We start from the raw sequence: 15771 nt of genomic DNA, 5'->3' as shown, positions 1-15771 counted from the left end.
CACGTGCAAGAAGTAGCTGTCGCCCGACCCAAGCCAAAGAAGAAATGGACCCCGATGTTCTGCTCCTACCACCGGACGGACACGCACAACACAAGGGATTGTCGAAGTCTTCCCTTCGTGGCTCATCCCGTTCCCCGGAATGGCGGCCGACGGTCTCCCTCAGTCGACCGGCGACAAAGAACTCATGAAGCCGATCGGACGCGAGCTGATAGGCGACAGCAACAGACTCCCGATCGGCATCGCTCTCCAAGGCAGGAGAATCGCCGAACGTCAAGAGAACAGTCTCGACTATCCGCTCAGGAGGAAGAAAATAGAAGTAATACTTCCCGAGGCGAGATCAACATTATCGCTGGCGGGCCGACCGGAGGGGACTCCAACCGAGCAAGAAAGGCGAGCGTCCGGCAGCTCCAGATCCATGCAGTCGGCTGTAGCCGAGAGCGGGCGAGTGGACCCGAAATCAGTTTTGGACCTGGGGACTTGGAAGGAGTTGAAGTGCCCCACGACGACGCTCTGCTCATCAAAGCGGTAATAGCCAACTATACTATTCACCGCGTTTTTGTTGACACAGGAAGCTCGGTCAACATAATATTCAAAAAGGCGTTCGATCAACTACAAATTGAACGTGCCGAGCTGCTGCCCATGACAACCCCCCTCTACGGGTTTACGGGCAATGAAGTCCTTCCGGTCGGACAAATCTGGATGGCTATTTCATTGGGAGAAGAGCCGCTCAGAAGGACGCGTACAGCAAACTTCGTCGTGGTCGACTCTCCCTCATCATACAACGTCATTCTGGGACGACCGACGCTCAGTGAGTTCCGAGTGGCCGTCTCTACCTTCCACCAGAAGATCAAGTTCCCCGTCGAAGATAAAGTGGGAGAAGTACGGGGAGATCAACTGGCAGCTCGGCGATGCTACGTCGAAATGGTCCGAGCCGAAGCAAATTCCGATCGGAAGTCGCCATGGATCGAGGTGAATGCTATAACTGAAAAACCTCCCTCTTTAGTTTATGAAGAAAAAGAGGAAGTGCAGATACACCCCACCCGATCGGAGGCCACGACATTCATCGCATCTGACCTGTAGGCGAATCAGAAAGAGGAAGTGATCCAGTGCCTCCGGAGAAACCATGATGTCTTCGTCTGGTCGACACATGAGCTGCCCGGAATTTCACCAAGTATAGCGCAGCATGAACTACACGTCCGACCGGACGCACGGCCAGTAAAGCAGAAAAAAAGAGATTTCAATGCCGAGCAGAATTCCATCATCCGAGCGGAGGTGGAAAAGCTCTTAGAGGCCGGCCATATCCGCGAGGTGCAGTTCCCGAGCTGGCTGGCGAACGTAGTATTAGTCTCCAAGCCGGGCAACAAGTGGAGAGTATGCATAGTTTTCGGGATCTCAACAAAGCTTGCCCGAAAGACTTTTATCCTCTGCCCCGGATAGATCAGCTAGTGGACTCTACGCCCGGCTGCGAATTAATATGTATGCTCGACGCTTACCAAGGCTATCATCAAGTGCCGCTCGCCCGTGAAGATCAAGAAAAAGTCAGCTTCGTGACGGCCGACGGCACCTATTGCTATAATGTGATGACGTTCGGATTGAAGAATGCGGGAGCCACATATCAGCGCTTGATGAATAAAGTGTTCAGAGAGCAGATCGGGCGAAATCTGGAAGTGTATGTGGACGACATTCTCATCAAGTCCGTCCGAGCGGCCGATCTCTTCAAAGACATGGAGGAAACCTTCCGAACGCTACACAAATATGGAGTCAAGCTAAATCCCCAGAAGTGCATGTTCGGAGCAAAAAGAGGGCATTTCTTGGGGTACATAGTGACCGAACGGGGCATCGAAGCAAATCCCAGCAAGGTGAAAGCTCTACAAGACATGCCGCCTCCAAGAAATACAAGGGAAGTGCAGCGTTTGACCGGGCGGATAACTGCTCTGTCCAGATTCATCTTCAAAACTGCCGACCGGAGCCTTCCTTTTTTCAAAATCTTGCGCAAGGCCACTAAGTTTCACTGGGATGAAGAATGCGATCGGACGTTCGAAGACTTGAAGGCATATCTGAACTCCCTCCCGGTATTAGCCAAGCCGGCTGCGGGTGAGCCATTATGTATTTACTTGTCTTCAACCGAGCAAGCAATCGGCTCGGCATTAGTGAGGGCGAGCGGAGAAGAGCCTGTGTATTTCCTTAGTCATATTTTAAAAGATGCTGAATCTCGCTACACTGGACTCGAGAAGCTGGCTTTCGCTCTGGTCCTCGCCGCTCGGCGCCTTCGTTCATACTTCCTGGCGCATACCATCATTGTCAAAACCAATAGCCCGCTCGGACGTGTATTACTGAATCTAGAAGCGTCTGGGCGGCTCATCAAATGGACGACGGAGTTAAGCGAATTTGACATCCAGTACCAGCCCCGCTCGGCAATCAAAGCGTAGTCCTTGGCAGATTTTGTGACTGAGGTGCAGAATTCAGAGCCAGAAGCTATGTGGAAAATATTTGTGGACGGATCCTCCACTCGACTCGGAAGCAGGATTGGAATACTGTTGCTCTCCCCACAAGAAGAAAAGATGCACTTATCCGTCCGGATGGATTATAAAGCTACGAACAACGAAGCAGAGTATGAGGCCCTCATAGCCGGCTTGCAGGCAGCACGACATGTGGGTGCCGGTCGGGTAACACTTCATTCGGATTCCCAGTTGGCCGCTCAGCAGCTCACATGTACTTTTGAAATCAACAACGCTCAGCTCAAGCTTTACGCTCAAGCCTTCGAGAAACTCAGGGTTGACTTTAGAGAAGTTATTATCCAGAAGATACCCCGAGCGGAGAACCAAGCGGCTGACGAGTTAGCCAAACTTGCAAGCTCAATAGCACCGATCGCCATCCAGCAGCCAATTGAACAAGTATCTTTGGTGGCGCACGTCGACCGGATGGAGGGCCTCACGTTTCCGAGCGACTGGAGGACACTCATCACGGAGTTTTTACGCTCGGGAGCCACACCGTCCGATCAGAATGAAGCCCAGCTGCTAAGGAGGAGAGCCGGTCGGTTCACACTCATCGGCGATCAGCTTTATAAGAAGGTTTTCTCACGCCCGCTGTTGAAATGCGTGAGCTCGGAGGACTCGGCTTACATCCTCCAAGAAGTACATCAAGGATCATGCGGAGGGCATCTGGGCAGACGATCGCTGGCTAAGAAGATCCTGTTGGCAGGGTACTTCTGGCCAACCTTACAAGCAGACGCCGCTCGGACCGTGTCGACGTGCCTTTCGTGCCAGAAGTACCATAACTTCTACCACCGGCCGGTAGAGGAAATGAAGGCATCAACAGTCTCATGTCCGTTCGATCAGTGGGGAATGGATATCGTGGGTCCATTTCCTATGGCGACCGGGCAGCGAAAATTTTTGCTAGTGGCGGTCGATTATTTTTCCAAGTGGGTGGAGGCTGAGCCACTAGCCAAGATCACCGAGCAGATGGTCAAGAAATTTATTTGGCAGAACATCATCTGTCGGTTCGGCATCCCTCGCCGACTGATTTCCGACAACGGACGGCAGTTCATAGGAAAATTGCTTGAAGATTGGTGCAAAAGCTATGGCATCGAGCAACACTTCACATCTGTAGCCTATCCCCAAAGCAATGGTCAAGCCGAAGTAGCCAATCGGGAAATTCTTCGCATTCTGCGCGCTCGGCTCGACCATTTGGGAGGAAGTTGGGTGGATGAAGTGCCGGGCGTCCTATGGGCCATCCGAACAACTCCAAAGGAAGGAACGAGCGTCACGCCTTTTCATCTGGTGTATGGCGGCGAAGCGGTGATTCCCGTCGAAGTCGGTGTCGAATCCGTCCGGACCCAGAATTACGATGAGGGCAACGACGAGCGGAGGAACATGGAGTTGGATTTGGTTGATGAAGAGCGAGCCAAGGCGTTCGTCCGGCTGATGGCGTACCGTCAACGGATGAAGCAAAACTACAACAGGCGCGTAATCCCCAAATCATTCCAAGTCGGCGACCTTGTCTGGAAGAAAGTCAAGCCGGTCGGCGACGTCGGCAAGCTAGAAGCTCCGTGGGCGGGTCCTTTCAAAATCATCGAAAAGCTCCGCTCGGGCGCTTACTATTTGGAGGATGAAGACGGACGGCAGCTGGATCGGCCATGGAGTGCAAATCATCTCCAGCCTTATAGAGCTGGGTGAAAGGTGCACTGATGTAACTCACTTTTGTGTATATTCTAGTCGCCCATGTTCTTGTAATGCAGGCAGTAAAATTAATTCAAATGATGGCCAATGGGTTTGCCGAGCAGCAGTATTAAAGTTAGCCTTAAATAGGCCGTCGAGCTCCGACGTTAAATATCGAGAGACGAGCCGGCGTCTATAAACCCTCTGAGAGGAATACCGTCGAGCTCCGACGTTAAATATCGAGAGACGAGCCGACGTCTATAAACCCTCCGAGCGGAAGACCGTCGAGCTCCGACGTTAAATATTGAGAGACGAGCCGGCGTCTATAAACCCTCCGAGCGGAAGACCGTCGAGCTCCGACGTTAAATATCGAGAGACGAGCCGGCGTCTATAAACGTCCAAGCGGAAGACCGTCGAGCTCCGACGTTAAATATCGAGAGACGAGCCGGCGTCTATAAACCCTCCGAGCGGAAGACCGTCGAGCTCCGACGTTAAATATCGAGAGACGAGCCGACGTCTATAAACCCTCAAGCGAAAGACCGTCGAGCTCCGATGTTAAATATCGAGACGAGCCAGGCGTCTATAAACGCCCGGCGGAAGACCGCCGAGCCCGATTCATGTCGAGGGCGCCTTTAACTATCAGAGTATACCGGCAGACCGTCGGCCTGAACTTTTCTCGAGGCCGGCCGGCTCACCCTTCTGACAGATCAGCTGGCCGACCTCGACGGGCGTTGACCTATAAACGCTCCAAGCGGAAGACCGTCGAGCTCCGACGTCTATAAACGTCCGAGCGGAAGACCGTCGAGCTCCGACGTTAAATATCGAGAGACGAGCCGGCGTCTATAAACGTCCGAGCGGAATACCGTCGAGCTCCGACATTAAATATCGAGAGACGAGCCGGCGTCTATAAACCCTCCGAGCGGAAGACCGTCGAGCTCCGACGTTAAATATCGAGAGACGAGCCGGCGTCTATAAACGTCCGAGCGGAAGACCGTCGAGCTCCGACGTTAAATATCGAGAGACGAACCGGCGTCTATAAACGTCCGAGCGGATAGCCATCCACGTGATACATTGCGGCGGTGGGAGCCGACCGACGACAGAGCCTGTTCTTTAAGGCCAACATACGGCCGAACGGCTCGATTAGCAAAAATTTATGGAAACCCCCTTTAAGGTAAGGTGCAAAGTAAAAGATAGTTAATAAGAATTAAGGTGAACGACAATTATTTCGCGCGCTGAGCGGCTACGCAGTTGCATGGCGAAAGACATTTTTGAAGACAATCAGATTGAGTCCGTCTTAGAGTATGAAGCCGAGCGGCTTGAATCCGTGTTAGAATATTAAGCTGATCGGATGAGTTTAAAAGAACACTTTAAACATGACGAAAGAAAAATTTCTCGCCAAAACAAAAGTTGCAGGAACGGAAAGATGATCTATTTGCGTCAAACGCTGGGCAAACAAAAGGAATTACAACAAAAATAAGTTAGGCCGAACGACGGTACAAAAAGGTTGATAAAAAACACGTCTCACGCGTCAAAATCAAAAAGAGCATCTGGAATGACGCCCATCACGGTAGCCAGATCCTCGGGGGGGGGGGGGGGGGGATGGTCAGCTCGGCGGGAAGGTGGCCTTTGGTCTTCAAGTAATCCACCGCCGCCTTAATCGCCTCTTTGAAAGTGAGGGAAATCTTGTCGGTGAATTTCTCTCCAAAGTCGTCCGAGCGGACAAATGCCTTCCTCACTTCGTCATAGCGAGCCGACTCCCCCTCCTGATACTCTTTGAGCGCAGCTCGGGAAGCATCGTTGGCGGCATGGAGATCCTTCAAGTCTTCTTCAAATTTATGAAGATCGGCTGAGCGGCCCTCCTTCTCGGTGGCCAGAAGGGCATCCAGATCCTTGATGCGTTGCTCTAGCCCTCTGATCTCCACCTTCATTAGGTCCATGTCATCGATGACCTTGCGCTTCCGAGTGGTCGCCGTCTTGATCTCTTTATCCCGTTGTTTGACCACAGCCTCAAGCCGAGCGACCTCGCTCGACAGATCGGAAGTGCGTCTCCGTTCGGCTTCCAAAAGCTTTTTGCTCTTCTTCAAAGCAGCTATGGATTGCCCTTGGTTTGCCTCCGAAAGTTTAAGTTTTTTCATTTCTTCCTCCAGCTCAGCCAGTCTATTGCTGACTGCGATCTGCTCTACCCAACTCTGCGAATGAAGGCAGTTAAGTTAAAAAATAAAAAATATCAGTAAAGCAGAAAGGCATACCCCGGTCGCCTGCTGCAGGTTACTGTCCCCTAGCTGACTAGGGGACATGAGCGCTACGCGTACGCGCGCGTCCTCCCAAACTTTGGCGAGCGGACCGGTGAGGGTGATCTGCTGCCGATCGGTGACCAGTAAGTATTCCTCCGAGGGAAATATGAGGACAGTTTTTATCACCCTCGGGCCGCTCAAGTCATCTTGAGACGCAGCAGCATGGCTAGAGGACTCGCCGACCGGACGGTCGCCCAGTCGCCTAAGACAACGTAGAGTCTGAGTGGTGGAAGGTTGAGCCTCAGCGATGGTCGGCTGCAAGTCAAGCTGAGTCGGATTGTGCTCCGAGGAGACCACCTCAAAAACCACAGGAGCTTCATCGCTCCGCTCGGCAAGTTGCTCCCCTGGAGGAGGTTGTTGAGCGGCTTGCTCTAGCCGACGGCGTTTACGAGTCACCAAGGGCGCCTCGTCAGCCGATCGGCCCTCCTCCTCGGCCTGGACAGATGTGATATGTGCCACGGCCTCGTCAGTGGAGACGCGGGCGGCCGAAGCCTCGGGAGCAACTTGAGTTCCCTCGCTCCCTTCAGTTGTTGAGCCGGCCAGAACCAAACCCCGTTCGGCTGCCTCCTTGTCCTTCACCGCCTCAATATTGGCGGCTTTCAGCTTGAGCTTTTCGGTTGCCTTTGCACGCCACATAACTTCAGCTGCAGAAACAAAGAATAAATCAGTTAGAACAAAAGAAAAAGGGGAGATAAGAATCGCTTACTCATGCTACAAGGCAGATCGGCTTGGATGGGGGACAAGCCGAATATATACATCACTCCAGGGAGGAGCAACTTGTCGATATCGTAGCGTTGGCCGACCAGCTGGTTGGCCGCATGAAGATACGCCGGATGGCTCTTGAATTTGCCAAGACCCGGTTGGTTCGGCACCGCCGTCTGCCACTTCGTTCGGAAGGCCGGCCATTCGGGAAGACGCATAAAAAAGAAATGCTCCTTCCAATGCTTATTGGAGCTCGGCATATTGATAAATAGTACGAAACCCGACCTAGATTGAAATATGAAGGTCCCCCACTCGAATTGTTTTGGGTAGAAGAAATAGTGGAAGATTTGGGGGTCCAGGGGGATATTATTCAACTTGAAAAGAACTATCACCCCGCTCAGCAACCTGATCGAGTTCGGGACTAATTGGCCGAGCGGGAGGCGAAAGTGGTTGCATATTTGGATGATGAACGGATGGGGAGGAAAGCGCAGCCCGGCCAAAAATTGATCACGGAAGAAGCAAATGGTGCCGGGCGGCGGGTCATTCGGCCGATCGGAAGGAGTGGCTACAACTATTTCGTGGTCGGCCGGAATTTCATACGTCCGAATAAGACGCAATGCATCTTCTTCATCGAAGCGGCTCTCCATAGTCGTATACCAGAGACCAGGAGCGCCGACTGTAGGCGTAGAAGTACTCGCCATGGTCGAAACAGAAGCGATAATCGACAGAAAAACTAAAAGAAAATGCCGATAGAATGCAAAAGGAAGCAATACAAGAGGCGGGTAGCAGAAAAGGAAGGCTTACGGGTGCTAGAAAGATCGAGGAAAGGAAGAAGATGGCGAGCACACCAAACAGGCAGGGAATGAGGATCGCCGGAGCAGAGAGAGCAGCGTGAAGGCGAAGTCGATGAAACAAGAAGGCGGCGGAGAGAAGTGGCCGCGAGATTTATAACGTTAGCGTCGAACGACCGTGGCCGTCCGATTCAGGTCACGGAGAACGAGGTTATCATCTAGCCATTCATTTCAAACGGCTGCTGTCCCATCGGAGGTAACGCCACCGCCATACGCTGACAAGAGCAGGGTTACCACGTGTCAGCAGGACACTGGTCGCATTTAATGAATGCACCTTACCGTGCGTAGCGCACGTGATTGGCAGTGAGTGAAAGGATTTGATAGGAATTTCAAGGGAATACAAGGCATGAGCGAGACACCGCCGACCGGATGTGCAACTCTATGCCTAGCCGAGCGGACTAGTATATCGACCGTAGTCCAGTCAGATCGGCAGTCCAGTCAGTTGGACTTCGCCTCCTTCGACTAGACTTGAGGGAGAGGCAAGTGATCCGGCGGTTAGAACAGGGGACCCCCATTCTGAGGGGTCAATGTCACGCGGGAGTCAAAGGCCCAGGTGGCCGATCGGAGAAGGAGGGGCCGACCCCCCGGCCGACCGACCGGTGAATAGCCGATGGCAAAAGTCGCCCCGACAGAAGTTGGGGTTCCGACGCTCAATTAAACAGTAGCAAAGAGCCGAGCGGAAAGCCTGATAGAAGGTGACACTGCTACAGTCCCTACATGGCATTCTACTGAAAATATCCCCAGTATATCGATGCCAACGGCAGGCCGGACGGGATGTGATCTCCGTCCGGCCAGCACATAAGATAAGGGCCGTCCGGATGGACTTCCCGTCCAGCCGGCTGGCCAGACGCCCTGGCCTGTGATCGGTAGAGAGGGACAAGAATATCTTATGACAGTTGTCAAGCCCTATGGCTAGGCCGTACTACAAGTCTGACAACGGGGTGTTATGTTGTCCCATCGACGACGTGCTGGGACTGTAACAGTATGGCGTCAGGTAAGCTTTCTGACAGACACATACCGAGGTATGGGCTACGGACACGTATGCACCTCGGTGGACGTGCAGGAGCTCTTTCACCGCGCTATATAAAGAGCCTCATACTTCGCTGGAGGTACGCGTGAGACATCTTTGAAGCCACCTTTTTCACTACTTGCTTGCCTGACTTGAGCGTCGGAGGGTCACCGCCGGGAACCCCTTCCCGGCCCGACTTCTGTGCAGGTTCGCCGGAGCTTCGTACGACTAGCCGGAGATCTATATCAGTAAATCGGAGAGCACCACGTGCCCAGCGTCCGTTGAGTCAGCGTTCGGACAAGATCACGACTGTATAGTCACGACTGTTGTTGGAGATACTCTCTCCACTAGGAACATCATTCTTAATTGACCAACTATCTGAAAATAAACCCAAATAATCATCCATAGTTTCCTTTTATGAATTACGAAAAGTAATGACTAAGAAGATAACTATGTTTCAGGAAGAGAGAATGAGAGACTGAGAGGGAGATAGAGTGGAAGGAAGTGTGATTGAAGAGTGACTAAAAATGAAGTGTGAGAGGAGGATTTAAAGGGAGAAGTTTTGACATGTGTCAAGAGTTGAAGGGTGGGTAATTTAAGGGGAGAGGCGGTTTTGACATGTGTCAAGAGTTGAAGGGTGGATAATTTAAGGGGAGGGGAGGTTCTGACATGTGTCAAGGGTTGGAGGGGGCAATTTAAAGGGAGAGGGGTGTTTTGACATGTGTCAAGGATTGGAGGATAGATAATTTAAAGAGAGTGAGGAGTTCTAACATGTGTCAAGAGTTGGAAGTGAGGTAATTTAAAGGGATGAGAGATTTTGACATGTGTCAAGGGTTGAAAGGGGGGTAATTTAAAGTGATGAGAGATTTTGACATGTGTCAAGGGTTGGAAGAGGGGTAATTTAAAGGGATGAGAGATTTTGACATATGTCAAGGGTTGGAAGGGGGAGGTAATTTAAAGGAAGAGGAGATTCTGACATATGTCAAGCGTTGAAGAGAGATAATTTAAAGGGAGGGAGTGTTTTGACAGGTGTCAATTGTTGGAGGATGGGTAATTTAAAGAGGGTGAGAGATTCTGACATGTGTTATGTGTCAAGGATTGGAGGGAGGAATGATTTAAAGGGAGAGAAGGTTCTGACATATGTCAAGAGTTAGATGAGGGTAATTTAAGTGTCGAATTATGAAGATAATTTAAAGGAATGGAGAGATTCCGACATATATCAAAAATTATATAAAATAAAAAAAATTTGATAAAAAAAATTATAAACAAAATTGATTAAAGAAATAAAACTACATAAAAATTAAATATTAAATAAAATTTAAAAATAATAAACAAAATTAATTTAAAAATAAAACTAAATAAAAATTTAAAAAATACATATAAGTATTAATGAAACAATAATAAACAAAATTAATGAAAAAAATAAAACTAAATAAAAATTAAATGAAATTAAAATATATATAAGTATTAACGAAAAATAATAAACAAAATTAGTTTAAAAAATAAAACTAAATAAAATTAAAAATATATATAAGTATTAATGAAAAAATAATAAACAAAATTAATTAAAAAATAAAATTAAATAAAATTAAAAAATATATACAAGTATTAATAAACAAAATTAATTTAAAAAAAATTAAAAAATATATACAAGTATTAATGAAAAATTAATAAACAGAATGATTTAAAAGTAAAATTAAATAAAAATTAAAAAAAAGGATAGAATTGTCATTTCAATGGGAGAGAGAGAGAGAGAGAGGGGGATGGGCGGTGTGGGGAAGAAATTTACTTTTTTATTTCGTTCGATAAAAAATTGACAAAAAAAAAAATTAATAACGAGAAAAAGCAGAGCACAGATTCTGACCCGTCACTTTTATTTATTTCCTTGATTCCTTCTTTGCCATCCCACCAAATTGGCGGGGGGCTACCGATGGACTTTTCTTTGTCCAAAAGTGGTTGCGACGGTGTTCGATAATAAATGAGAGGAAGCCGTTTTCAAACACTTGAGGAAGAAGATACCTGTGCGCCCTCTCGTTTACTCTAATAATAATATGATTATGAACACTAAGCACGACTTATAGCCATCGTTTTACTAAGTCAGGTCACCTCCTTCCAGAACTTGCTAGAAATGCACGGGATCACAGTCCCCGCAATTTTTAATCATTTTAATTAGTTTCGACTTTCACGTGTTCTGAAACCGAGTGGCCACTTGGGCCCACACAGAGTATCCTGATGTCCATTATCAACGAAGGTAAGCAATGGCTAGAAAATGCACGAGTAAGTGTCTTGGTTGTATATTTAAAAAATATTGTGACCCCATGTTGTTACCAGGTTTGTTATTCGTCGAATGCCTGTTTGTATAGGGTGATGTGTACAACGAGTAGGTATGTCACTGATGACGTCATATGGGGAATCACATTGTTGTCTCTTTCGTGTTTCTTTATGCGCAAGTCATACCGCGGGATTATTTTATCGTGGAGGGCGAATCTTGGCAACTCGAAGGATCAAGGCCTAGGGTTTCAGAGGATCGACTCCAGCGCAGGTAAAATTCCAGAAATTTCTCCTCCTTTGTCTCTTCTTCTTGCAAAGTCTCCTAGTTTTTTGGATCGAAACAGCTAGATTTCTCTTCTCTTCTGCGTTGGTTCATGATCATGATTTCCCCGCTTTTTCCTCCCCGGTGTCATTCGACCGCAAACTGTATGCCCTATTTGGAGATGATTCCGGATTAGGTTTCGTCATCTGATCCGTTTGGTCACGATTTGGCAATTTTTTCGCTGTCCCTGTAACTTATTTGATCTGTTGTTTGCAGCACGGAGCTTCGTCGGTGCAAAAGATACGACCTTTGATTACCTAAGAGGCTGCTTAATCTTCTTGGCCTCTCATCTCCGAGATGCCCACTTACACTGCGATCGCTTTAGAAAGGCTTTTGGAGCCTGGGTATCGGGTTTCTGCTCCGAAGCCGCCGCCTGTGGTGCCGAACACGGTGGAAAAAACGGCGCAAGTGTCCACGGTAAGTAAGAGCATTCCCCGGCCGAACATTTCACCTGCCCTGTATGCTACTCCGGAGACTACTCCGCTTCCAGATTCCCCATCATCATGTACATCGGAATCCCCATATCTGATCAATCATAAGAGACGAGGGCCTCGTTTGATTAATCGTTTCCAGAAGAATGATGCCATTGATGGACAATCTAAGCAATCAGAGGTGGAACAGAAGGTTGATGTGGTAAAGGAAATGGAGTATGATATTGGGAACTATGAAGCTGATGGAGTGGAAACTAGTGAGGGGAAGCTGCAAAATCAAAATCTGGGCACAGGGGAGACGGGAGCTGAGGATTCGAGGAAGCCTACTTTATATAATCTTGAAAGAGATGAGGACACCGATGACTTTTTTGACATGCAGAGCATTGCAAGTAGCTCTGATTTTGAAGATAGCTGTAGTCGATTTAGATCAAGTACTCCTCGAGGGGAATTCTTTGATGCTCTTGAAGGTATCTTTTTGTGCTCTTCTCAAGTTCCAATCCTTCATCATGTGATATCTTGGTATTATATTATCGACTGATGGGCATTTGTTATTCCATTGCATATTTTCTCTCATTGAATTTTGTTCTAGCTGTCAAACTTGTTTCTATTTTAGATTTCTATCCTTTTCTAACTTATTAAGAGAATTGAATAAGCTATTTGCTAAACTAGTTTGAAGATATTTCATGGGACGTCAACAGATTTTTGTTGAAGAATACTCAAAATAGTACACAAGGTGTAGAAATAATAACTTACGCATTCATTAATTTGGTTACTTCTACAAGCCTAATATCTGGAAATCTAATAGTAACTTAAGCTCAATATCTTAGTTTTATGTTAAATTCAATGGTTATTCCTTTATGCATTTCTGGATATTGCCTACCTTACTCTGTTAGATCTGTTACTATACTAGTGAGTATAATTCTAACTACCACAGTAACATGGATTCTGTTTTTTTGTATGGCATACACTGATATCAACATTTGTCAGAAACACCATTTCATATTCTCAGCAGGATTTAACTATAATAGAATAACATGGATTTTTAAGCAGTTGTCAAGGAAAAAAGAACAAAAAACACCACGGAGCCTACTATTTTTCTATCATATTAATTCAAGGGTATAATGTTTTATAGTTATAGTTTTTTGATATTAAAATACATTCTAATTTTGGTTCACCTCTCTAACAGATAAGTTATTTAGCAATAGGTTGCTACTCATAAATAACACCAACTCTTTTTTTGGTTGGTTCATGCTGTTTCTTGAACTTCAATTTCAGCTCTTTGATGTGCAAAGTGGTAACCAAACTATTTATAGAAACATGGTAACTTATAATCTTTTTCTTAATTTTTATCCAAGTAAGTTGATGCTCTAGTTTTAAACTTATACAAGAAGTTAGCTTATGTTTATCGTTTATTGTAGAGATTTCTAGCGATGGCACATCACCGTCACCATCTTCCTATAACAACCTTGAAGTCGAATTTCGTGAGATGAAGCTTCATCTCTTGATGGAGATACAGAAGCGGACGCAGGCTGAAGAATCATTGCAAAACTTGCAAGATCTCTGGCATAGACTGTCCCATCAGCTGTCACTATTAGGCTTTAGCCTTCCTCTTCCACCATCCATCTCTGAGGATATGAATATAGAACATAGTGTGGATCCTGTTGCGGAATTGTCCCAACAGATTGTTGTTGCACGATGTGTTGCTGATGCTGTCGTACGAGGTTCTGCTCGTGCTGAAGTTGAGATGGAAATGGAACCTCAGATTGCATCAAAGAATTTTGAGATTACTAGGCTATGGGATCGACTCCAGTATTATGAAGCTGCAAATAGGGAAATGTCACATAGGAATCAAGAGGCAGTCGGTGAGAATGCTGGACTTAAAATATCCTTTAATTTGCTTCGTTTCTGTTATCAGTCAACTCCACAAGCTGTTTCCTTGGTTGATCTTGGTTTTTATTTTTCAAGTATTATATTACTTTTCTGTTGATATTTAACTTCATAAATACCTGTTTCAGTGGTAACCGGTGTCTTTGGTATGAATATGATAGAAGTATTATTCCCTTTATGTTTCATGCTCTAGAGAAGCAAATATAACGTCAGTAAGGTAGGGCTTTGTTCGAGAATGTTAGATGATAATTTTTTTATATTAGCCAGCACGTTTCATTCCAAAGTAAATTCCTACTGTCAGTATTTTCATTTTTTTAGTTTTTATTTTTCATCTGTATATATGACAAATTGAACTCTGGTTGCAATAACGGCCAGCAGTTGGGGCATTTGGCTATTTGAATCGTGAAAGTATCCTTATCCTGTCAAAATCTGTAATCTACAACTCTTTTGCTTATCTAAAATATTTTGAATTGAAATCTAATGTTTGTGATACAACTTCTGGTTCTGTAGAAATGGCTAGACAACAACGGAATAGGCGCAAGAGGAGACAGAAATGGTTTTGGGGTTCAATCTGTCTTGCCATTACAATCACTGGCGCTGCTATCACTTGGTCCTATGTTCCTTCAACAGAGGCAATTCCCAGCGAAAGCAAATCTTCTACCATCGGCGAGCAAGAATGAAGACAGAGCACCATAAGAATCAGCTTATCCTATATCAGTGTCTTTGCCTGTAACAAATTTTACCTTCATAGTTGAAGCTGAATACAATCCTCAAGGTAATAAATCACATACTGCGTGAGTTTGGTGTGTTTTTGTTCTACGGTTCCTAGGTCATTTGTCTCAGTGAGCAATTTTCATTCATTAGTTAGTTTTAGCTGCAATTTCATCAGCTTTTAACTAAATAAAAAGACCATAGAAAAAAGGCAACAATTTCAATGGATGCTACTGTTTTTCTTTGCGTCAGTTCAAGTGTGCGATCATAAACAAACAGGCGTGCTGGTTTTACACCTGCAATTGTAGCTTTCTCATCTGCCGTGATCTTCTCTGCATTTTATTGAACAACCTTGACACCACGGACTACTCTGGAGGTCCTGAATTCTAAATGTGCCTTTATTACTTCCATATACGCTGAAAACTTTCATGATCGTAACAGATATGCTGGCATGTATCCACTATAATGAACATTGGTTAGATCCTGACTCCTACAGCTGGGCCCGATCTCGATCCCATCATTTTTATTGTAAAAAAACTTGATCGATTTCTTTTGTTAATTGGTTCCAAATAGATTGCTTTGATCTACATATTGAGAGCTCCCTAAACGATCTTAGGATATGACTAGAGAATATTGTAATGCCACAAATTGAATGTTCACTTGGAGTACAAAGTGATAACTGATAAGAACATGTCTCTTCTAATCTCATAAATTCTAGGAACGAAATAATAACTTGAATAGAGAAAAGATAAGAATATATGAGTGTGAATCTTCGTTTTCTAAAAAATATGGTATAAGAAAATAAATACATAAATATAATAACAAAAAATCTGATTGAAAGGTCATGTCTTTTTCTTTTAGGGTGTGTTTGGTTCAAGTCATCATCTATAACCTTAGTTATGTGATTATCAGGTAATCACATAACCAAGGTTATGTGATTATCAGGTAATCACATAATCAAAGTTATGGGGAATACAACATAACTTATTAAGTGTTTGGTTCAACTAAAATTATACAATTATTTAGTTTTACATTTACTAATTTACCCTTGGGATAACAAACCCACGAAAAAAGTTTTTAACATTCGCGTCTCGACTCTTCTTCCGCGTTCGCCTGCAGGCCTCGCTCCCCTTCTC

At 45.9% G+C, this 15771-nt stretch overlaps 1 protein-coding gene across 2 annotated transcripts; it reads left to right on the top strand.

Moving 5' to 3' along the window:
* The first annotated feature begins 11430 nt into the window (after positions 1-11430).
* On the top strand, positions 11431-14722 carry LOC122020398. 2 transcript variants are annotated; one of them, XM_042578316.1, is made up of 4 exons: positions 11431-11555; positions 11823-12504; positions 13456-13899; positions 14435-14722. In XM_042578316.1, exons 2-4 carry the CDS (start codon positions 11904-11906, stop codon positions 14602-14604), a joined length of 1215 nt encoding a protein of 404 aa, XP_042434250.1. In that variant the 5' UTR covers positions 11431-11555; positions 11823-11903; the 3' UTR covers positions 14605-14722. The 2 variants fall into 2 exon arrangements, with proteins under 2 accessions (XP_042434250.1, XP_042434252.1); XM_042578318.1 differs by lacking the exon at positions 11431-11555 and adding an exon at positions 11584-11742.
* Positions 14723-15771: the final 1049 nt, after the last annotated feature.

This window comes from Zingiber officinale, chromosome 9A (assembly GCF_018446385.1).
Source record: "Zingiber officinale cultivar Zhangliang chromosome 9A, Zo_v1.1, whole genome shotgun sequence".
In the NCBI taxonomy this organism is placed as follows: Eukaryota; Viridiplantae; Streptophyta; class Magnoliopsida; order Zingiberales; family Zingiberaceae; genus Zingiber; species Zingiber officinale.
Note: the sequence above shows the minus strand (reverse complement) of the source record. Positions and strands in the feature narration are given on the sequence as shown.